Below are 23,359 nucleotides of genomic sequence, written 5' to 3' on the forward strand. Positions count from 1 at the left end.
TCAAAGCCCTGGCTCCGCGTTGTAAGGAATTGATTTGCCTCGCCAAAAAGTCAGTTTACATGAGATGTTCCTTTTTATTAGCGAAATAATCCCTCTTGAATCATCGCGAAATGCAATCCTTCGACAAAAAAACGACGATAATCTAGCAAAAAAAAAAAAAAAAAACGCTGAGAATACTGCACAAGAAAAAGAGATCACCCGTACAGACCACTTCACAAACCCCCTCAGAATATCGCACAAGAAAATTAGGTCTCCCTAAGTACCCGCACAGGTCAAGTCACAAACCCGCTAAGAAAATTACACAAGAGGTCTCCCCGTACACTGATTGAAAGATTTGGTAATCCTTGTAACATCTTGTCGCCATATAGATCGCAAAGCATATTATGGAAATTAGGGATATTCGAGCGCCAGCGTGCACAAACAAAGTGCAAAATATATTTCCACAAATCTAAATTAAAGTTACTTCCATTTGTATAAATAGAGTAGGGTAAGTAAAATGGAAAAGATTGGAATTGCCATAGCTCGCGCTTAATTCCAAAGTTTTCCTCTCTTGTTTGAGAATATTAAGAATTGGAATAATGTGACCGCAAAGAGAAAATTTATCTTTTTGCTGCTTATTTAAATTGATGTTGCTGGTACTTATCCAGCTAATTCATTACGACTTCATTAAAAATTTAATTGTAATAAGATTCTTAAAAGAGTCAACACAATTGTGACAATAATTTGTTAAATTTGATGATACATATTACCAATGTCAAGGGTGGCCGTATTCATGTAGAGGAGATAAAACAGCCAAGTAGCGCTAATGCAGTTTATATCGCAGCACGATCCGTGATAAGGTAAGTGTCTTTTGATCACAGCTCACCCCCGTATTCAGTACAATGCGAAATATCCTTTTTACTTTTATAGAAACGTAGACTTTGTGAGCGCTTACTGCTAACTATCTTCCAATGCGACTTGCCCGTCTGTTTATAGAAACGTAGACTTTGTGAGCGCTTACTGCTAACTATCTTCCAATGCGACTTGCCCGTCTGTTTATAGAAACGAACTGTTATGGGTGTGGGTTCCTCCTGGTACTACGGGTCAGCGTCCCGTGCGGATCTTTACGTCCCCCCAAGTCCTCCGATATAATTTTATGAATGGCGATGAGAGGCGGGGGGCTTCACTTTCTTACCCAAGAAGACGAGGGATTCACAGTTCCCAATGTAGAGAGCAAGATTTTTCACCTCCTTAACCTGGCGCGAACTCGAAGCTGGGACTATTGCTTGAGAAGTAAATGTCTTCTTTGTCTCTTCGAAACTTATAATTGTCCAGTATATTAGAGAAAGAGATATTTTTTTTTACATAAAGCTTCCTTTTGAAATAAGTTTTGCAAATTTAGTCATCGGCGTTTATTGTTTGCGCTTCCAGCTGACAACAGCAAAAAGAAACTCCAGAGGAATGACTCGGTGTATACCTTAAACAAATTTGCTGTTTTATTCTTACCCTTTTCTCGGATTTCCTTATCACCAAAAAATCAAATTCGCTTTTAGAAAGGGATTTCTCTAACTGCAATTGTCAATATTATACGTCAGTTGCGCACACAGCAGCTTTAACTCAAGTCGTTGATTGGTTTAAAAAGTATCCGTCACCCGCTATCTTGTCATCCTAGCGATTTACTGTTAGGCGGCATTTAACTCCTTTCACTTAGAAAACCGAGACGTTTAATTAAATATGGTAAACAGTCCCTTTATTGTTGCAGCTTCAGAAACAATGTTCCTCGTCTCGTTTGTGCTGGTCTTCAGCCTCGGGTGCAAAGTCATTGCGCAAACGTGCCCACAAGGGGTTTGCTACGGTGGGGCTTTCGAGGCAACGAAAAGGAAACAGGGACGGTATTTGGTGGGGTTCTCGTTCAAGAACCTCAGCACGGTCCGTCATGCCCAGGGGTGCTTCTCGGCGTGTATGAATGAGTGCCTCTGCAGGTCGTATCAGGTGTCAAGTACGGGATGCGAGTTACTGGAGGAAGACAAGGATACCAGTCCTAGCCACTTCCACTCCAATCCCGACTACAGCTACTTTGAGATGCATCAAAAAATTATTCCATCAGTGAGTATGTTTAATATGTTATCCTCTAAAAAAAGGATGTGCATCGTAATAGATTTTAGTTCTAACTGGTTAGAAGGACTAATTCACTTTGCTCAAGAATACATACAGATTGAAGGATTGGATTGCAAGATGATCTGAGAAACGAATTTGAGGGAAGGGTCTGAGTGCATTTTTATTCTGTTTCAGGCATCTTCCTTGGCATACCCATCCGTCTGTAGAAATGGTTGCTGTCTCGCCAACCCCTGTCTGAATGGCGGAACGTGCACAGAGAAGTGCGAGCACCCGAAAACCAAGTTCGTCTGCAAGTGCCTGCCATATTGGGATGGACGATTGTGTCAGCATTTTCGGCCTAAATCCTGTCATGACTTCTACAAAGCACCAAACGGCCCAGCGAATCTAAACAGAGGTGTTTATGAAATCTATAGCAAAAATAACACGCACTTCAAAGTCTACTGTGATTTCATGCCTCCTTATAGAGCATGGACGTTGATTGAATCCTTCGCATTTAAGCACAACCCAGATTTCAAAACAAAGTCATTTTTGGATAATTACCCAGTAAATGAGACCTCGCCTGACAAGCACGAGAAATACCGTCTTTCCCGCGACAAAATGCAGCACTTGAGATCCACCGCCGTGTCTTACCGAGTTACTTGCCAGTTCCTGAAGAGAAGTAACGTTACAAAACTGGATTATTTGGAAGGAAAGCTTTCCTCGTTTGACATCATTGAAGAAGAAAGTCTCACGAATGCTGGCTTTTGCAAGACTGTGGATTATGTGAACATCGAGGGACACGACTGCCGAAACTGTACCTTGGCGCTCTTCCAGAAAATCGAACAGTGGCATCTCCACTCCGAGCCCAGAAAAGGTAACTGTGATATGAAGCCATCAGGGTATGAAGTACAATCTAACGAGGCATTCGGCTTTTATGATCCAGGCCGGGACACTTTCTTGTGCGCAAGCGCACCGGACGCCACTACGGAATACTGGCTCGGCCATGGCTACTGAAGGCAAAACACGATTGAACCATCTAATAAAACACCAAAAATACGAGGAGGTAAAAACGTACTTATCTGATGCACACAGCGGCATTGCTGGCTGAGCTGGTGTGCACGCCAATACATGACCAAGACTGATCTCAATCAACACCAATACATGGCCAGGTTTGACTTCAATCAACACCAATAGATTGCCAGGTTTGACTTCAATCAACACCAATAGATTGCCAGGTTTGACTTCAATCAACACCAATAGATTGCCAGGTTTGACTTCAATCAACACCAATAGATTGCCAGGTTTGACTTCAATCAACACCAATAGATTGCCAGGTTTGACTTCAATCAACACCAATAGATTGCCAGGTTTGACGTCAATCAACACCAATAGATTGCCAGGTTTGACTTCAATCAACACCAATAGATTGCCAGGTTTGACTTCAATCAACACCAATAGATTGCCAGGTTTGACTTCAATCAACACCAATAGATTGCCAGGTTTGACTTCAATCAACACCAATAGATTGCCAGGTTTGACTTCAATCAACACCAATAGATTGCCAGGTTTGACCTCAATCAACACCAATAGATTGCCAGGTTTGACTTCAATCAACACCAATAGATTGCCAGGTTTGACTTCAATCAACACCAATAGATTGCCAGGTTTGACTTCAATCAACACCAATACATGACCAAGGTTTGAACTCAATCAAACTTTTGCCTTCTCCCACCTTGCATTTCCTGACATTGTGTTGAAATAGCACCAACATTACTGGGCCATCTACTGGGCAGGGAAGCTTGTAGCAGGAAAAGAGGCCGAGCCCTGCTTGGATGACTTCTAGCAAGAACAAATCGCCCGGAGCAAGAAAAAGAATAGGAAAAAAAATGGCCTTAAGATATCTGCATTGGAAGAGTAAGCAAGAGACAAGAATTATAAATAGATACATTAAAGAAACGGACCCAAAGGATAGTAGAATCGCCGATCCTATTGAAGATTCCCTGATATCTCGAAAAGGGAAAAAACCTGAACGCACAGCTCACGGACTATTTATCATTCTAAATACATTTTAAAAATTGCCATATAATCAAATGATGATATGTTTTGTTAATGGATATTTTGTAGTTTCCTTCTTAAAATAGCACAAAGAAAAATAACCAAAGCCTGAGTCACATAAGAGTCACATGATTTTCGATGGCATTTGTTTGAAGGTGATGATGTCTGAATTGGTAAAATAGTTAATGAAAAAGGCTTCTCTTGGAACGAAACACTAACGAATATTAATTCATGAATACCGTCTTAATAATTTTTGGCACATTTTACAACAAGACTATATTAGTGGCGAATGGGCTTAGTGTTTGTCAGCCTGAATAGCAGGGGGTGGAGCACTGGGGGCACGTGCCCCCCCCCCCCCACCCCAATATTAAAAATAAACTTATAAGAAAATGGCCGGTAGGGGCGTGGCTGTGCCCCCAAAATTTTCTTAATGTTTCTATATTCCGCCCCTCCAATATTTTAAGCTTGCTACGGCAGTGAATTGATTGCAACTATTTCACAATGACAGCCCTCATGCCTTTAAGAACAAGTCCATGCAGTGGTGTTCGCCAGCGATTCCATCTTCGGTAGAGACCTTTGGGGGTATTCGCAGAAACCAAACACTTTTTTTTTATAATACGATGAAAGTCCATTATTCGATTTTTTTTTCAAAAAAAAAAAAAAGAAAAAACATATCTTCAGCTTTATCTTAATCAACTGTTTTTATCTATTTTCTCCGTTTGTTATTTATTAAGCTAAAACTAATAAAATTCAACAATATTTGGAAAAGAGATGATAATATTCGCTAGCATTGCTTGTAACATATTGGAGATAAATATTTTATAATTTTCCTAATTAATAAATTAACAGTTGCTATGATAGGCATTAGTAATTGGTACTTGAAAACTAAAAAAAAAGAAACAGTTAAACTTTGCATATTATTTAGCAGATAAGACGATTTGTGATAAGCGATCGGTGATCTTCTTGTAATGTCTCACGCTTCTTACTTGCATGGGCGATTTTCTTGTAATGTCTCGCGCTTCTTACTTGAATGGGCGATCTTCTTGTTATGTCTCACGCTTCTTACTTGCATCGGCGATCTTCTTGTAATGTCTCGTGCTTCTTACTTGCATGGGCGATCTTCTTGTTATGTCTTACGCTTCTTACTTGCATGGGCGATCTTCTTGTAATGTTTTACGCTTCTTACTTGCATGGGCGATCTTCTTGTAATGTCTCGCGCTTCTTACTTGCATGGGCGATCTTCTTGTAATGTCTTACGCTTCTTACTTGCATCGGCGATCTTCTTGTAATGTCTTACGCTTCTTACGTGCATGGGCGATCTTCTTGTAATGTCTTACGCTTCTTACGTGCATGGGCGATCTTCTTGTTTTGTCTCGTGCTTCTTACGTGCATGGGCGATCTTCTTGTTTTGTCTCGCGCTTCTTACTTGCATGGGCGATCTTCTTGTAATGTCTCGCGCTTCTTACTCGCATGGGCGATCTTCTTGTAATGTCTCGCGCTTCTTACTCGCATGGGCGATCTTCTTGTAATTTCTCACGCTTCTTACTTGCATGGGCGATCTTCTTGTTATGTCTCGCGCTTCTTACTTGCATGGGCGATCTTCTTGTTATGTCTTACGCTTCTTACTTGCATGGGCGATCTTCTTGTAATGTTTTACGCTTCTTAACTTGCATGGGCGATCTTCTTTTGTAATACAGGTTGTTTACCATTTAATCAGAAATTCCGGTACTTCTAGCTATATTGTAAATGGTAACATTCCTATCCCCGGAAAAATTTCGGAATATGTGGAATTGCTTGAAAGGTATTGGCAGTTTTCCATAGAATATTCGACCGAGACCCCCATCGGCCACTATTCCCCAGGACCCCAAAAAGTAGAATATCTGGGGAGAGAAGGAAATGGTATAGAGTCACCCCAGAAATTCTGGAATATAGGAAACTGTTCCTTATCTTTATGGCATTCCGGAAAAACTGGGATCTCATTCCGGAATTTCCGATTAAATGGTAAACTACCACACTGTCGGCTTTTATTAGATACCAGCTCCAATGCCATTACGAATTAAAGTCCTACAAAGAAATCTTTGTCTCAACCCAGATTTCATGTCAAACTAGTCATATTTCCTTCATGTAGCATTTAAAAATGTATAAGCATTATAATGTATCACTTCTCTGAGAGTATTTATTGTTGGGTTTAGATATAAAAAAAGTTAACAAAAGTCTTTGTTAATACAGATTGAGCTATAGAAGTCATAGAATATGAGAAAGGGGCCATAATCACCTGGAGGAAAATACTATGTTTACCCCCCACCCCTTTAAGCCCTCTTGAGTATAAGCAGCTTATGAAAACGAGCCAAGAGAACTCGCAGTTTATCTATATAGACCTACGGGGAGTTTCTCGAGCTCACAACAAACACCCTGGATACTGGCTACACAGCGCCTTTGCATCGATGCCTACACAGCACCGAGAATTGTACACGATCGCCAAGATTTCGATACAAAGGAAATACAACAAATTAATTTCGCAGGAACGTGGGACGTGGAACAGCAGAAGATATTTAGCGCTAAGGTTAGATATGTTATTCGGCTCATTTTTGTAATTTGTCTTATATTTATCTTAAAAGTCGTTTTACTAACAGAAATAAATAATAAGGCCGGCCCCTGCTCAAAGCAATCCGTTATCTTTTAATTGAAGCGAAAACAATTCATGGACACTTCTAATATTTGTAAATAAAAACGATTTAAAACCATTTTTTGATTCAATCAAGAAAGCGTTTTTTCAACTTTATTTTAATCAACCATTTTTTTAAATCAATTTTCTCGTTATCAATTTTTGTTATTTATTGAGCCTAATACAAATAAGATCCAACATGGTTTTGGGGAAAAAATGATAATTTTCATGAGCGTTCTTTGTAACTATTGGAGATTAAAATTTCATGACTTTCCTAATTAACAGTTGTTATAGGTCGGTTACATAAATCAGAAGTCATTGGTAGTTGGAAACTCCAAAGTTACTTCAAAAAAGAAAACAGTTAAACTTTGCAGTTTATTTAGCAGATAAGTGGATTTATTCTTCATGAGCGATTTTTTTCCTCTGCGCCTCGTGAAACTCGGTATGTGCTTTATTTGGCCATATAGAAGATACCCTACTGCGCAGAGCTTTTTGCATCTTTTCCATTGCTCCTGAATAGGAAAGAGGATAAATAAAACTCAAGCCTTAATATAAACGGGAACCCTAATCCTTGTTGTCGTCGGTCTATCGTTGATATGGCACGGCACAAAAACACGCCCCTTGGGATCCCCCCCTCCCCGCTTGGCCTCTCTGGTACCTGCTTGTTTGGAAACAGGTCGCACAATAGACAGTAGAGTTTTTAGAATTTCCAAAATTTTCGGGAGGACTGGGGGCGGGTGGGGGGGGGGGGGGGGAGGATGTGGTCGGGGGCGCGTATCCTGCTCTTATATTTATTTATTTATTTATTTATTTTCAGGCAAAATCATGTCGATACTTCCCGTCATGCTCGTGTTCGCCTCTATCCGAGGTCACGTGATCGCGCAAACATGCCCACAGGGGGTTTGCTACGGAGGTGCTTTCAAGGCCAAGGAAGGCATAAAGGGGCAGCATTTGCTTGGGTTCTCGTACAAGAACCTCAGCACGGTCCGTCATGCCCAGGGGTGCTTCTCGGCGTGTGCGAATGAGTGCCTCTGCAGGTCGTATCAGGTGTCAAGTACGGGATGCGAGTTACTGGAGGAAGACAAGGATTCAAGAACTCTTAAGCCAAATTCTGACTACATATACTTCGACCTGAAACAAAAGGTCGTCCCTTCGGTAAGAGTTTGAAAAATGATCACCTTTCTCCATTAGATTCTTTTCAGGGTTTTAACAATTATTTTTTCCCTCAGGCATCTTCCTTGTCGTACCCATCCGTCTGTAGAAATGGCTGCTGTCTCGCCAACCCCTGTCTGAATGGCGGAACGTGCACAGAGAAGTGCGAGCACCCGAAAACCAAGTTCGTCTGCAATTGTCCGACTAATGCCACAGGGAAACGATGCGAGCAATTCTTCTGGCCCAAGTCCTGCCTTGACTTCTACAAAGCACACAACGCACCAGCTAAACCACCGAGGGGTGTTTATACGATCTTCAAAAATGATAATATCACAGAAGTAAAAAGATACTGTGATTTCACACCGCCAAATAAAGCATGGACTTTGATTGAATCCTATGCTGCGAAGCACAGAGTGGAATTTGAAGCAAAGTCTTTTTTGGATGACTACCCCGTCAATCAAGAGACTCCTGGACAACACGAGAAGTACCGACTAGCGAGGGCAGCCATGCAGATGATCAAAGCCACAGCGGTGTCGTACCGAGTTACATGCAAGTTCCTTAGCAGGGAGAACGTAACTGATCGAGACTACCTCGAAGGACGATTGTCAACATGGGACATCATAGATGAGGCGAGTACTTCCAGATCATCCTGCTGTAAAACAGTGACATATGTGAACATCGAGGGTCATAGTTGCTCGAATTGCACTCTTGCGCTCTTCCAAAAGAAAGGGGATTGGCATTTTCACGCCCACCCTAACGTAGGCTACGATCTCATTCCACCCACATATAAAGACACAAGTAAACAGATTTTCGGTAAATATAACCCCGGCCAGTATCATTCATTCCTGGGCTACGACTCTCCAGACTCAACCACAGAGTATTGGTTGGGACAGGAAATGCCATGAACTATGGATTTACAAGGCAATGCCATGAACTATGGATTTACAAGGCAATGCAATGAACTTTTGATTTACAAGGAAATGCCGTGAACTATTGATTTACAAGGAAATGACGTGAACTATTGATTTACAATGAAATGCCATGAACCATTGATTTACAAGGAAATGCCATGAACTATTGATTTACAAGGAAATGCCGTTTACTATTGATTTACAAGGAAATGCCGTGAATTATTGATTTACAAGGACATGCCATGAACTATTGATTTACAAGGAAATGCCGTGAACTATGATTTACAAGGACATGCCATGAACTATTGATTTACAAGTAAATGCCATGAACTATTGATTTACAAGGAAATGCCGTTTACTATTGATTTACAAGGAAATGCCGTGAACTATTGATTTACAAGGACATGCCATGAACTATTGATTTACAAGTAAATGCCATGAACTATTGATTTACAAGGAAATGCCGTTTACTATTGATTTACAAGGAAATGCCGTGAACTATTGATTTACGAGGAAATGCCGTGAACTATTGATTTACAAGGAAATGCCATAAAACATTGATTTACAAGGAAATGCCGTGAATTATTGATTTACAAGGAAATGCCGTGAATTATTGATTTACAAGGACATGCCATGAACTATTGATTTACAAGTAAATGCCATGAACTATTGATTTACAAGGAAATGCCGTTTACTATTGATTTACAAGGAAATGCCGTGAACTATTGATTTACAAGGAAATGCCATGAACTATTGATTTACAAGGAAATGACGTGAACTATTGATTTACAAGGAAATGCCGTGAACTATTGATTTACAAGGAAATGCCGTGAACTATTGATTTACAAGGAAATGCCGTGAACTATCGATTTACAAGGAAATGCCATGAACTATTGATTTACAAGGAAATGCCATGAACTATTGATTTACGAGGAAATGCCATGAACTATTGATTTACAAAAAAATACCGTGAACTATTCATTTACAAGGAAAAGCCCTGAACTATTGATTTACAAGGAAATGCCGCGAACTATTCATTTACAAGGAAATGCTGTGAACTATTCATTTACAAGGAAATGCCGTGAACTATTCATTTACAAGGAAATGCCATGAACTATTGATTTACGAGGAAATGCCGTGAACTATTCAAGGAAACGGTAGGTTACCCAAATAACGACCCTACTTTTTCAATCGTTCAGTGTGTGTGTTAAATGTTTTGGCCTGAGGGTATATGTTGGAATGAATCGTTCAATCTATGTATTAAATGTTTTGGCCTGGGGGAATATGTTGGAATGAATCGTTCAGTCTGTGTTAAATGTTTTGACCTGGGGGAATATGTTGAAATGAATCGTTCATCTATGTGTTAAATGTTTTGGCCTGGAGGAATATGTTGGAATTAATCGTTCAGTCTATGTGTTTAATGTTTTGGCCTGGGGGAATATGTTGGAATGAATCGTTCAATCTTTGTGTTAATTTTTTGGCCTGGGGGAATATGTTGGAATTAATCGTTCAATCTATGTGTTAAATGTTTTGGACTGGGGGGATATGTTGGAATGAATCGTTCAGTCTATGTGTTTAATGTTTTGGCCTGGGAGAATATGTTGGAATGAATCGTTTAGTCTATGTGTTAAATGTTTTGGCCTGGGGGAATTTGTTGGAATGAATCGTTCATCTATGTATTAAATGTTTTGGACTGGGGGGATATGTTGGAATGAATCGTTCAGTCCATGTGTTAAATGTTTTGGACTGGGGGGATATGTTGGAATGAATCGTTCAGTCTATGTGTTTAATGTTTTGGCCTGGGAGAATATGTTGGAATGAATCGTTTAGTCTATGTGTTAAATGTTTTGGCCTGGGGAAATTTGTTGGAATGAATCGTTCATCTATGTATTAAATGTTTTGGACTGGGGGGATATGTTGGAATGAATCGTTCAGTCTATGTGTTTAATGTTTTGGCCTGGGGGAATATGTTGGAATGAATCGTTTAGTCTATGTGTTAAATGTTTTGGCCTGGGGGAATATGTTGGAATGAATCGTTTAGTCTATGTGTTAAATGTTTTGGCCTGGGGGAATATGTTGGAATGAATCGTTCATCTATGTGTTAAATGTTTTGGCCTGGGGGAATATGTTGGAATGAATCGAATATCATTGTTCACAGACGGAGCCTGGGCGACGCAGTTGGCAGACCGTCGCTCTGTAGTGACTCTTTCCTCTTGGTTCAGGGCCATAACGCCGAAAAAGGCCTTCGGCCACACCCAGCCAACCCAGTTTTTTTCTTTTTAATTATAATGTTATTTTTTCATTTAGTCGAAAGATCTGATCGCAAAAAATAAAAGCATAATAGACATTACCGCTGTTCTTATCATTTCTCCTCTTTTTAGTTACCGCCGACTGACTCCCGCCTCAGACCAGATTGTAGAGCTCTAGAAAACGGTGACTTAGGTAAGCATGTCACGTGATCAAACTGCCAGTCACACTCTTCAAACAGCCCTCCGTGACGAGCCATTTGACTCATCTTCAAACAGCCCTCCGTGACGAGCCATTTGACTCATCTTCAAACAGCCCTCTGTGACGAGCCATTTGACTCATCTTCAAACAGCCCTCCGTGACGAGCCATTTGACTCATCTTCAAACAGCCCTCTGTGACGAGCCATTTGACTCATCTTCAAACAGCCCTCCGTGACGAGCCATTTGACTCATTTCTTGTCACATTTCTGCCTGTTGCTGTGGATCATGTCTAATTCCTGTAAAAGAAAGAGTTGCCCTTCTGGTGTTGTAGTACCGATCTTAAATCCTGTCAATCCGACGCGTGCTGTGTGTTTTCGTAGGCTATGAAACACTACGAAAATGAGATGCTTTTTTCAGAAGTAAATCTAATCCACTCGGCGAACTTCAAACAGATCAAAGCAGCAAAAAGAAACAAAGAAAAAAAAACATATGCCTTTTTTCAATATTTCTTTATACAGGGAATAAATTAACAATGAAACCACATCATTCCTCATGATGAATTTAAGGCAAAAGTTGGGCTTGCGCGAAACCCACTTATTCGGCTATCTTCGCTTTTTGTAATGTTCAATAATGTTGTATCTTGGGTTTCCCGTTGCTAAGCTATGCGAGTCATTGCAGGAAAAGTTATACAAGAACTCAAGAGATTCCTCTATTGACCAGTATTTCATCTCGTGTAGCCCGTCATGTTGCTTGTCACCCCCCTCCCCCCTAGAATCCTTATGTGACAGAGCCGATATTTATGCGATCTTGTGCCCCAACATATAATTTTGAATAGTATATATAGAAATAGTATATATTTCTATATAAAATGAAATATCGTAATTATTTGCTTTTTTGTAGATCGTGCGACGGCGGAGAAAATCCGTTTAGAGGAGAAACAGCGCGCGGCGAGACGTGAGCGACAGAAGAGTGACCAAGAGTGGGCACCAAGGTGAGTTTGCGATTTTGAATAATCTTATGACACTCCGTTTAAAGGAGAAACAGCGATCGGCGAGACGTGAACGTAATTTAATCCTTTAAATAATTCATTTTTCAACTTCATAAGTTGCAAAGAGTTTAAATAAAGACTGTCCATCTACATCTAAACACTTTTGAGCTCTAAGAGACAATATCAAAGTCATAGACAAAAGTAAAACGCCTTTTTTTCATTGAGAGCCAGGCTTGATAATTTCAAATCACGCCATCCACCGTATATGCCCCTATTCATAGGATCCAAAGTATGTTTTGAACACATATATGACATAAGTGACATAAGTTGAAAACTTGATTGACTAAAATTAGATGTGGTTTTGTAAATCATTCTCGGAAGCTCGAGAATTCTCGAAATCTATGTATATGCTTTAAAATTTGATAATATTCCATTCATCCTGTCCCTGATACATTGGCTCCCTGTGTTTTCAGGTGGTTTAAGGAGGAAATGAACCCATACACCGGGCAAATGGACTGGCTCTATTCCGGGGGGTACTGGGACCGAGACTGGCAGGAATGTCCAGACATCTTCTAGAAATTTATAATTATTTAAAAATTTATAATTATTAAGTTCGACGGGGATTCGTCGTCAATTAAATTCTAGCAATCAACATTGCAAATGACAATTGGAATGATCGAGGTCTTAGCCAATTACCGCAAAGACCCAACTGACCAATAGCAGTAGACGTTACGCAACTCGACCAATTACTGCGAAGTAAGCCTCGGAGATCGGCCAATCACTGCGAAGTGGACTTCGGAAATCGGCCAATCACTGCGAAGTGGACTTCGGAAATCGGCCAATCACTGTGAAGTGAGCCTCAGAGATCGGCCAATCACTGTGAAGTGAGCCTCGAAGATCGGCCAATCACTGTTAAGTTAGCCTCGGAGATCGGCCAGTCACTGCGAAGAGAGCCCAACAGCAATCAGGAGGCACACAGGAATAGAACTGGACCAACCATAAACAATATTGGTCTTCACTTATTAATTATAACCGGTTGACCATAACTGTCAAAGAAGAGCCATAAAGCCATACGCGCGTTAAGCGACATTAATGATTAGTTATTGCCAACTCAACACCATGAAGTCATGAGCCAAACGGTGAAGAATTAGCCTATTTTCAATCGCCTGACTCTTATGTGCCGTACCAAATGCCAATTAGATTGTTTCAGCTGTTTTGCATACATTTGCAATAGGAACGGCACATGAAAATGATGGAGCCTTGTTGCTTCCCTGAGTTTATGTCCTCCATATTCCATCGTCGCATTATCTATGTGTGTAATGGGGCACACAGGGCTAGGGTCAAATAAATGAATTATTGTGATGATGATGGTACGTGAACCTCCCTTTGAGTCAAAGCCCTGGCTCCGCGTTGTAAGGAATTGATTTGCCTCGCCAAAAAGTCAGTTTACATGAGATGTTCCTTTTTATTAGCGAAATAATCCCTCTTGAATCATCGCGAAATGCAATCCTTCGACAAAAAAACGACGATAATCTAGCAAAAAAAAACCGCTGAGAATACTGCACAAGAAAAAGAGATCACCCGTACAGACCACTTCACAAACCCCCTCAGAATATCGCACAAGAAAATTAGGTCTCCCTAAGTACCCGCACAGATCAAGTCACAAACCCGCTAAGAAAATTACACAAGAGGTCTCCCCGTACACTGATTGAAAGATTTGGTAATCCTTGTAACATCTTGTCGCCATATAGATCGCAAAGCATATTATGGAAATTAGGGATATTCGAGCGCCAGCGTGCACAAACAAAGTGAAAAATATATTTCCACAAATCTAAATTAAAGTTACTTCCATTTGTATAAATAGAGTAGGGTAAGTAAAATGGAAAAGATTGGAATTGCCATAGCTCGCGCTTAATTCCAAAGTTTTTACTCTCTTGTTTGAGAATATTAAGAATTGGAATAATGTGACCGCAAAGAGAAAATTTATCTTTTTGCTGCTTATTTAAATTGATGTTGCTGGTACTTATCCAGCTAATTCATTACGACTTCATTAAAAATTTAATTGTAATAAGATTCTTAAAAGAGTCAACACAATTGTGTCAATAATTTGTTAAATTCGATGATACATATTACCAATGTCAAGGGTGGCCGTATTCATGTAGAGGAGATAAAACAGCCAAGTAGCGCTAATGCAGTTTATATCGCAGCACGATCCGTGATAAGGTAAGTGTCTTTTGATCACAGCTCACCCCCGTATTCAGTACAATGCGAAATATCCTTTTTACTTTTATAGAAACGTAGACTTTGTGAGCGCTTACAGCAAAGTCTCTTCCAATGCGACCTGCCCGTCTGTTTATAGAAACGTAGACTTTGTGAGCGCTTACTGCAAAGTATCTTCCAATGCGACCTGCCCCTCTGTTTATAGAAACGTAGACTTTGTAAGCGCTTACTGCTAACTATCTTCCAATGCGACCTGCCCGTCTGTTTATAGAAACGTAGACTTTGTGAGCGCTTACTGCTAACTATCTTCCAATGCGACTTGCCCGTCTGTTTATAGAAACGTAGACTTTGTGAGCGCTTACTGCTAACTATCTTCCAATGCGACTTGCCCGTCTGTTTATAGAAACGAATTGTTATGGGTGTGGGTTCCTCCTGGTACTACGGGTCAGCGTCCCGTGCGGATCTTTACGTCCCCCCAAGTCCTCCGATATAATTTTATGAATGGCGATGAGAGGCGGGGGGCTTCATTTTCTTACCCAAGAAGACGAGGGATTCACAGTCCCCAATGTAGAGAGCAAGATTTTTCACCTCCTTAACCTGGCGCGAACTCGAAGCTGGGACTATTGCTTGAGAAGTAAATGTCTTCTTTGTCTCTTCGAAACTTATAATTGTCCAGTATATTAGAGAAAGAGATATTTTTTTTACATAAAGCTTCCTTTTGAAATAAGTTTTGCAAATTTAGTCATCGGCTTTTATTGTTTGCGCTTCCAGCTGACAACAGCAAAAAGTAACTCCAGAGGAATGACTCGGTGTATACCTTAAACAAATTTGCTGTTTTATTCTTACCCTTTTCTCGGATTTCCTTATCACCAAAAAATCAAATTCGCTTTTAGAAAGGGATTTCTCTAACTGCAATTGTCAATATTATACGTCAGTTGCGCACACAGCAGCTTTAACTCAAGTCGTTGATTGGTTTAAAAAGTATCCGTCACCCGCTATCTTGTCATCCTAGCGATTTACTGTTAGGCGGCATTTAACTCCTTTCACTTAGAAAACCGAGACGTTTAATTAAATATGGTAAACAGTCCCTTTATTGTTGCAGCTTCAGAAACAATGTTCCTCGTCTCGTTTGTGCTGGTCTTCAGCCTCGGGTGCAAAGTCATTGCGCAAACGTGCCCACAAGGGGTTTGCTACGGTGGGGCTTTCGAGGCAACGAAAAGGAAACAGGGACGGTATTTGGTGGGGTTCTCGTTCAAGAACCTCAGCACGGTCCGTCATGCCCAGGGGTGCTTCTCGGCGTGTATGAATGAGTGCCTCTGCAGGTCGTATCAGGTGTCAAGTACGGGATGCGAGTTACTGGAGGAAGACAAGGATACCAGTCCTAGCCACTTCCACTCCAATCCCGACTACAGCTACTTTGAGATGCATCAAAAAATTATTCCATCAGTGAGTATGTTTAATATGTTATCCTCTAAAAAAAGGATGTGCATCGTAATAGATTTTAGTTCTAACTGGTTAGAAGGACTAATTCACTTTGCTCAAGAATACATACAGATTGAAGGATTGGATTGCAAGATGATCTGAGAAACGAATTTGAGGGAAGGGTCTGAGTGCATTTTTATTCTGTTTCAGGCATCTTCCTTGGCATACCCATCCGTCTGTAGAAATGGTTGCTGTCTCGCCAACCCCTGTCTGAATGGCGGAACGTGCACAGAGAAGTGCGAGCACCCGAAAACCAAGTTCGTCTGCAAGTGCCTGCCATATTGGGATGGACGATTGTGTCAGCATTTTCGGCCTAAATCCTGTCATGACTTCTACAAAGCACCAAACGGCCCAGCGAAGCTAAACAGAGGTGTTTATGAAATCTATAGCAAAAATAACACGCACTTCAAAGTCTACTGTGATTTCATGCCTCCTTATAGAGCATGGACGTTGATTGAATCCTTCGCATTTAAGCACAACCCAGATTTCAAAACAAAGTCATTTTTGGATAATTACCCAGTAAATGAGACCTCGCCTGACAAGCACGAGAAATACCGTCTTTCCCGCGACAAAATGCAGCACTTGAGATCCACCGCCGTGTCTTACCGAGTTACTTGCCAGTTCCTGAAGAGAAGTAACGTTACAAAACTGGATTATTTGGAAGGAAAGCTTTCCTCGTTTGACATCATTGAAGAAGAAAGTCTCACGAATGCTGGCTTTTGCAAGACTGTGGATTATGTGAACATCGAGGGACACGACTGCCGAAACTGTACCTTGGCGCTCTTCCAGAAAATCGAACAGTGGCATCTCCACTCCGAGCCCAGAAAAGGTAACTGTGATATGAAGCCATCAGGGTATGAAGTACAATCTAACGAGGCATTCGGCTTTTATGATCCAGGCCGGGACACTTTCTTGTGCGCAAGCGCACCGGACGCCACTACGGAATACTGGCTCGGCCATGGCTACTGAAGGCAAAACACGATTGAACCATCTAATAAAACACCAAAAATACGAGGAGGTAAAAACGTACTTATCTGATGCACACAGCGGCATTGCTGGCTGAGCTGGTGTGCACGCCAATACATGACCAAGACTGATCTCAATCAACACCAATACATGGCCAGGTTTGACTTCAATCAACACCAATAGATTGCCAGGTTTGACTTCAATCAACACCAATAGATTGCCAGGTTTGACTTCAATCAACACCAATAGATTGCCAGGTTTGACTTCAATCAACACCAATAGATTGCCAGGTTTGACTTCAATCAACACCAATAGATTGCCAGGTTTGACTTCAATCAACACCAATAGATTGCCAGGTTTGACGTCAATCAACACCAATAGATTGCCAGGTTTGACTTCAATCAACACCAATAGATTGCCAGGTTTGACTTCAATCAACACCAATAGATTGCCAGGTTTGACTTCAATCAACACCAATAGATTGCCAGGTTTGACTTCAATCAACACCAATAGATTGCCAGGTTTGACTTCAATCAACACCAATAGATTGCCAGGTTTGACCTCAATCAACACCAATAGATTGCCAGGTTTGACTTCAATCAACACCAATAGATTGCCAGGTTTGACTTCAATCAACACCAATAGATTGCCAGGTTTGACTTCAATCAACACCAATACATGACCAAGGTTTGAACTCAATCAAACTTTTGCCTTCTCCCACCTTGCATTTCCTGACATTGTGTTGAAATAGCACCAACATTACTGGGCCATCTACTGGGCAGGGAAGCTTGTAGCAGGAAAAGAGGCCGAGCCCTGCTTGGATGACTTCTAGCAAGAACAAATCGCCCGGAGCAAGAAAAAGAATAGGAAAAAAAATGGCCTTAAGATATCTGCATTGGAAGAGTAAGCAAGAGACAAGAATTATAAATAGATACATTAAAGAAACGGACCCAAAGGATAGTAGAATCGCCGATCCTATTGAAGATTCCCTGATATCTCGAAAAGGGAAAAAACCTGAACGCACAGCTCACGGACTATTTATCATTCTAAATACATTTTAAAAATTGCCATATAATCAAATGATGATATGTTTTGTTAATGGATATTTTGTAGTTTCCTTCTTAAAATAGCACAAAGAAAAATAACCAAAGCCTGAGTCACATAAGAGTCACATGATTTTCGATGGCATTTGTTTGAAGGTGATGATGTCTGAATTGGTAAAATAGTTAATGAAAAAGGCTTCTCTTGGAACGAAACACTAACGAATATTAATTCATGAATACCGTCTTAATAATTTTTGGCACATTTTACAACAAGACTATATTAGTGGCGAATGGGCTTAGTGTTTGTCAGCCTGAATAGCAGGGGGTGGAGCACTGGGGGCACGTGCCCCCCCCCCCCCACCCCAATATTAAAAATAAACTTATAAGAAAATGGCCGGTAGGGGCGTGGCTGTGCCCCCAAAATTTTCTTAATGTTTCTATATTCCGCCCCTCCAATATTTTAAGCTTGCTACGGCAGTGAATTGATTGCAACTATTTCACAATGACAGCCCTCATGCCTTTAAGAACAAGTCCATGCAGTGGTGTTCGCCAGCGATTCCATCTTCGGTAGAGACCTTTGGGGGTATTCGCAGAAACCAAACACTTTTTTTTTATAATACGATGAAAGTCCATTATTCGATTTTTTTTTCAAAAAAAAAAAAAAGAAAAAACATATCTTCAGCTTTATCTTAATCAACTGTTTTTATCTATTTTCTCCGTTTGTTATTTATTAAGCTAAAACTAATAAAATTCAACAATATTTGGAAAAGAGATGATAATATTCGCTAGCATTGCTTGTAACATATTGGAGATAAATATTTTATAATTTTCCTAATTAATAAATTAACAGTTGCTATGATAGGCATTAGTAATTGGTACTTGAAAACTAAAAAAAAAGAAACAGTTAAACTTTGCATATTATTTAGCAGATAAGACGATTTGTGATAAGCGATCGGTGATCTTCTTGTAATGTCTCACGCTTCTTACTTGCATGGGCGATTTTCTTGTAATGTCTCGCGCTTCTTACTTGAATGGGCGATCTTCTTGTTATGTCTCACGCTTCTTACTTGCATCGGCGATCTTCTTGTAATGTCTCGTGCTTCTTACTTGCATGGGCGATCTTCTTGTTATGTCTTACGCTTCTTACTTGCATGGGCGATCTTCTTGTAATGTTTTACGCTTCTTACTTGCATGGGCGATCTTCTTGTAATGTCTCGCGCTTCTTACTTGCATGGGCGATCTTCTTGTAATGTCTTACGCTTCTTACTTGCATCGGCGATCTTCTTGTAATGTCTTACGCTTCTTACGTGCATGGGCGATCTTCTTGTAATGTCTTACGCTTCTTACGTGCATGGGCGATCTTCTTGTTTTGTCTCGTGCTTCTTACGTGCATGGGCGATCTTCTTGTTTTGTCTCGCGCTTCTTACTTGCATGGGCGATCTTCTTGTAATGTCTCGCGCTTCTTACTCGCATGGGCGATCTTCTTGTAATGTCTCGCGCTTCTTACTCGCATGGGCGATCTTCTTGTAATTTCTCACGCTTCTTACTTGCATGGGCGATCTTCTTGTTATGTCTCGCGCTTCTTACTTGCATGGGCGATCTTCTTGTTATGTCTTACGCTTCTTACTTGCATGGGCGATCTTCTTGTAATGTTTTACGCTTCTTACTTGCATGGGCGATCTTCTTTTGTAATACAGGTTGTTTACCATTTAATCAGAAATTCCGGTACTTCTAGCTATATTGTAAATGGTAACATTCCTATCCCCGGAAAAATTTCGGAATATGTGGAATTGCTTGAAAGGTATTGGCAGTTTTCCATAGAATATTCGACCGAGACCCCCATCGGCCACTATTCCCCAGGACCCCAAAAAGTAGAATATCTGGGGAGAGAAGGAAATGGTATAGAGTCACCCCAGAAATTCTGGAATATAGGAAACTGTTCCTTATCTTTATGGCATTCCGGAAAAACTGGGATCTCATTCCGGAATTTCCGATTAAATGGTAAACTACCACACTGTCGGCTTTTATTAGATACCAGCTCCAATGCCATTACGAATTAAAGTCCTACAAAGAAATCTTTGTCTCAACCCAGATTTCATGTCAAACTAGTCATATTTCCTTCATGTAGCATTTAAAAATGTATAAGCATTATAATGTATCACTTCTCTGAGAGTATTTATTGTTGGGTTTAGATATAAAAAAAGTTAACAAAAGTCTTTGTTAATACAGATTGAGCTATAGAAGTCATAGAATATGAGAAAGGGGCCATAATCACCTGGAGGAAAATACTATGTTTACCCCCCACCCCTTTAAGCCCTCTTGAGTATAAGCAGCTTATGAAAACGAGCCAAGAGAACTCGCAGTTTATCTATATAGACCTACGGGGAGTTTCTCGAGCTCACAACAAACACCCTGGATACTGGCTACACAGCGCCTTTGCATCGATGCCTACACAGCACCGAGAATTGTACACGATCGCCAAGATTTCGATACAAAGGAAATACAACAAATTAATTTCGCAGGAACGTGGGACGTGGAACAGCAGAAGATATTTAGCGCTAAGGTTAGATATGTTATTCGGCTCATTTTTGTAATTTGTCTTATATTTATCTTAAAAGTCGTTTTACTAACAGAAATAAATAATAAGGCCGGCCCCTGCTCAAAGCAATCCGTTATCTTTTAATTGAAGCGAAAACAATTCATGGACACTTCTAATATTTGTAAATAAAAACGATTTAAAACCATTTTTTGATTCAATCAAGAAAGCGTTTTTTCAACTTTATTTTAATCAACCATTTTTTTAAATCAATTTTCTCGTTATCAATTTTTGTTATTTATTGAGCCTAATACAAATAAGATCCAACATGGTTTTGGGGAAAAAATGATAATTTTCATGAGCGTTCTTTGTAACTATTGGAGATTAAAATTTCATGACTTTCCTAATTAACAGTTGTTATAGGTCGGTTACATAAATCAGAAGTCATTGGTAGTTGGAAACTCCAAAGTTACTTCAAAAAAGAAAACAGTTAAACTTTGCAGTTTATTTAGCAGATAAGTGGATTTATTCTTCATGAGCGATTTTTTTCCTCTGCGCCTCGTGAAACTCGGTATGTGCTTTATTTGGCCATATAGAAGATACCCTACTGCGCAGAGCTTTTTGCATCTTTTCCATTGCTCCTGAATAGGAAAGAGGATAAATAAAACTCAAGCCTTAATATAAACGGGAACCCTAATCCTTGTTGTCGTCGGTCTATCGTTGATATGGCACGGCACAAAAACACGCCCCTTGGGATCCCCCCCTCCCCGCTTGGCCTCTCTGGTACCTGCTTGTTTGGAAACAGGTCGCACAATAGACAGTAGAGTTTTTAGAATTTCCAAAATTTTCGGGAGGACTGGGGGCGGGTGGGGGGGGGGGGGGGGAGGATGTGGTCGGGGGCGCGTATCCTGCTCTTATATTTATTTATTTATTTATTTATTTTCAGGCAAAATCATGTCGATACTTCCCGTCATGCTCGTGTTCGCCTCTATCCGAGGTCACGTGATCGCGCAAACATGCCCACAGGGGGTTTGCTACGGAGGTGCTTTCAAGGCCAAGGAAGGCATAAAGGGGCAGCATTTGCTTGGGTTCTCGTACAAGAACCTCAGCACGGTCCGTCATGCCCAGGGGTGCTTCTCGGCGTGTGCGAATGAGTGCCTCTGCAGGTCGTATCAGGTGTCAAGTACGGGATGCGAGTTACTGGAGGAAGACAAGGATTCAAGAACTCTTAAGCCAAATTCTGACTACATATACTTCGACCTGAAACAAAAGGTCGTCCCTTCGGTAAGAGTTTGAAAAATGATCACCTTTCTCCATTAGATTCTTTTCAGGGTTTTAACAATTATTTTTTCCCTCAGGCATCTTCCTTGTCGTACCCATCCGTCTGTAGAAATGGCTGCTGTCTCGCCAACCCCTGTCTGAATGGCGGAACGTGCACAGAGAAGTGCGAGCACCCGAAAACCAAGTTCGTCTGCAATTGTCCGACTAATGCCACAGGGAAACGATGCGAGCAATTCTTCTGGCCCAAGTCCTGCCTTGACTTCTACAAAGCACACAACGCACCAGCTAAACCACCGAGGGGTGTTTATACGATCTTCAAAAATGATAATATCACAGAAGTAAAAAGATACTGTGATTTCACACCGCCAAATAAAGCATGGACTTTGATTGAATCCTATGCTGCGAAGCACAGAGTGGAATTTGAAGCAAAGTCTTTTTTGGATGACTACCCCGTCAATCAAGAGACTCCTGGACAACACGAGAAGTACCGACTAGCGAGGGCAGCCATGCAGATGATCAAAGCCACAGCGGTGTCGTACCGAGTTACATGCAAGTTCCTTAGCAGGGAGAACGTAACTGATCGAGACTACCTCGAAGGACGATTGTCAACATGGGACATCATAGATGAGGCGAGTACTTCCAGATCATCCTGCTGTAAAACAGTGACATATGTGAACATCGAGGGTCATAGTTGCTCGAATTGCACTCTTGCGCTCTTCCAAAAGAAAGGGGATTGGCATTTTCACGCCCACCCTAACGTAGGCTACGATCTCATTCCACCCACATATAAAGACACAAGTAAACAGATTTTCGGTAAATATAACCCCGGCCAGTATCATTCATTCCTGGGCTACGACTCTCCAGACTCAACCACAGAGTATTGGTTGGGACAGGAAATGCCATGAACTATGGATTTACAAGGCAATGCCATGAACTATGGATTTACAAGGCAATGCAATGAACTTTTGATTTACAAGGAAATGCCGTGAACTATTGATTTACAAGGAAATGACGTGAACTATTGATTTACAATGAAATGCCATGAACCATTGATTTACAAGGAAATGCCATGAACTATTGATTTACAAGGAAATGCCGTTTACTATTGATTTACAAGGAAATGCCGTGAATTATTGATTTACAAGGACATGCCATGAACTATTGATTTACAAGGAAATGCCGTGAACTATGATTTACAAGGACATGCCATGAACTATTGATTTACAAGTAAATGCCATGAACTATTGATTTACAAGGAAATGCCGTTTACTATTGATTTACAAGGAAATGCCGTGAACTATTGATTTACAAGGACATGCCATGAACTATTGATTTACAAGTAAATGCCATGAACTATTGATTTACAAGGAAATGCCGTTTACTATTGATTTACAAGGAAATGCCGTGAACTATTGATTTACGAGGAAATGCCGTGAACTATTGATTTACAAGGAAATGCCATAAAACATTGATTTACAAGGAAATGCCGTGAATTATTGATTTACAAGGAAATGCCGTGAATTATTGATTTACAAG

The 23,359-nt window shown here is 40.6% G+C and overlaps 4 protein-coding genes across 10 annotated transcripts; all 4 read left to right on the forward strand.

Annotated features, from left to right (window-relative positions):
- The first annotated feature begins 208 nt into the window (after positions 1-208).
- LOC5498869 lies at positions 209-18,123 on the forward strand. Of its 6 annotated transcripts, none has more exons than XM_048733936.1 (4): positions 954-1,272; positions 1,742-2,085; positions 2,272-2,950; positions 3,020-4,247. In XM_048733936.1, the coding sequence occupies exons 1-4, from the start codon at positions 1,140-1,142 to the stop codon at positions 3,088-3,090; spliced, it is 1,227 nt and encodes a 408-aa protein (XP_048589893.1). In that variant the 5' UTR covers positions 954-1,139; the 3' UTR covers positions 3,091-4,247. The 6 variants fall into 6 exon arrangements, 3 of the variants coding, with proteins under 3 accessions (XP_048589894.1, XP_048589893.1, XP_048589892.1); XR_007314084.1 differs by adding an exon at positions 17,122-18,123 and having other exon boundaries at positions 965-1,272; positions 2,272-3,476; XR_007314085.1 differs by adding an exon at positions 17,122-18,123 and having other exon boundaries at positions 965-1,272; positions 2,272-3,377.
- LOC125573503 lies at positions 5,164-9,436 on the forward strand. The gene is made up of 3 exons (XM_048733943.1): positions 5,164-6,694; positions 7,614-7,951; positions 8,026-9,436. The coding sequence occupies exons 2-3, from the start codon at positions 7,622-7,624 to the stop codon at positions 8,851-8,853; spliced, it is 1,158 nt and encodes a 385-aa protein (XP_048589900.1). The 5' UTR covers positions 5,164-6,694; positions 7,614-7,621; the 3' UTR covers positions 8,854-9,436.
- Positions 15,002-18,123, forward strand: LOC5499980. 2 transcript variants are annotated; one of them, XM_048733939.1, is made up of 4 exons: positions 15,002-15,149; positions 15,618-15,961; positions 16,148-16,826; positions 16,896-18,123. In XM_048733939.1, exons 1-4 carry the CDS (start codon positions 15,017-15,019, stop codon positions 16,964-16,966), a joined length of 1,227 nt encoding a protein of 408 aa, XP_048589896.1. In that variant the 5' UTR covers positions 15,002-15,016; the 3' UTR covers positions 16,967-18,123. The 2 variants fall into 2 exon arrangements, with proteins under 2 accessions (XP_048589896.1, XP_048589895.1); XM_048733938.1 differs by having other exon boundaries at positions 16,148-18,123.
- Positions 18,124-19,039: 916 nt separating this feature from the next.
- On the forward strand, positions 19,040-23,311 carry LOC125556817. The gene is made up of 3 exons (XM_048733944.1): positions 19,040-20,569; positions 21,489-21,826; positions 21,901-23,311. Exons 2-3 carry the CDS (start codon positions 21,497-21,499, stop codon positions 22,726-22,728), a joined length of 1,158 nt encoding a protein of 385 aa, XP_048589901.1. The 5' UTR covers positions 19,040-20,569; positions 21,489-21,496; the 3' UTR covers positions 22,729-23,311.
- The last annotated feature ends 48 nt before the right edge of the window (positions 23,312-23,359 follow it).

The sequence above is a fragment of the Nematostella vectensis genome, chromosome 11 (genome assembly GCF_932526225.1).
Source record: "Nematostella vectensis chromosome 11, jaNemVect1.1, whole genome shotgun sequence".
Taxonomy (NCBI): domain Eukaryota; kingdom Metazoa; phylum Cnidaria; class Anthozoa; order Actiniaria; family Edwardsiidae; genus Nematostella; species Nematostella vectensis.

Bases quoted from the DNA above. Each gene is read 5' to 3' on its own strand.
- LOC5498869 (XM_048733935.1), top strand. From the start codon at position 1,140: ATGGCGATGAGAGGCGGGGGGCTTCACTTTCTTACCCAAGAAGACGAG. The intron at 1,273-1,741 runs GTAAATGTCTTC...TTATTGTTGCAG, and splicing joins CTGGGACTATTGCTTGAGAA to CTTCAGAAACAATGTTCCTC. The intron at 2,086-2,271 runs GTGAGTATGTTT...ATTCTGTTTCAG, and splicing joins ATCAAAAAATTATTCCATCA to GCATCTTCCTTGGCATACCC.
- LOC125573503 (XM_048733943.1), top strand. From the start codon at position 7,622: ATGTCGATACTTCCCGTCATGCTCGTGTTCGCCTCTATCCGAGGTCAC. The intron at 7,952-8,025 runs GTAAGAGTTTGA...TTTTTCCCTCAG, and splicing joins AACAAAAGGTCGTCCCTTCG to GCATCTTCCTTGTCGTACCC.
- LOC5499980 (XM_048733938.1), top strand. From the start codon at position 15,017: ATGGCGATGAGAGGCGGGGGGCTTCATTTTCTTACCCAAGAAGACGAG. The intron at 15,150-15,617 runs GTAAATGTCTTC...TTATTGTTGCAG, and splicing joins CTGGGACTATTGCTTGAGAA to CTTCAGAAACAATGTTCCTC. The intron at 15,962-16,147 runs GTGAGTATGTTT...ATTCTGTTTCAG, and splicing joins ATCAAAAAATTATTCCATCA to GCATCTTCCTTGGCATACCC.
- LOC125556817 (XM_048733944.1), top strand. From the start codon at position 21,497: ATGTCGATACTTCCCGTCATGCTCGTGTTCGCCTCTATCCGAGGTCAC. The intron at 21,827-21,900 runs GTAAGAGTTTGA...TTTTTCCCTCAG, and splicing joins AACAAAAGGTCGTCCCTTCG to GCATCTTCCTTGTCGTACCC.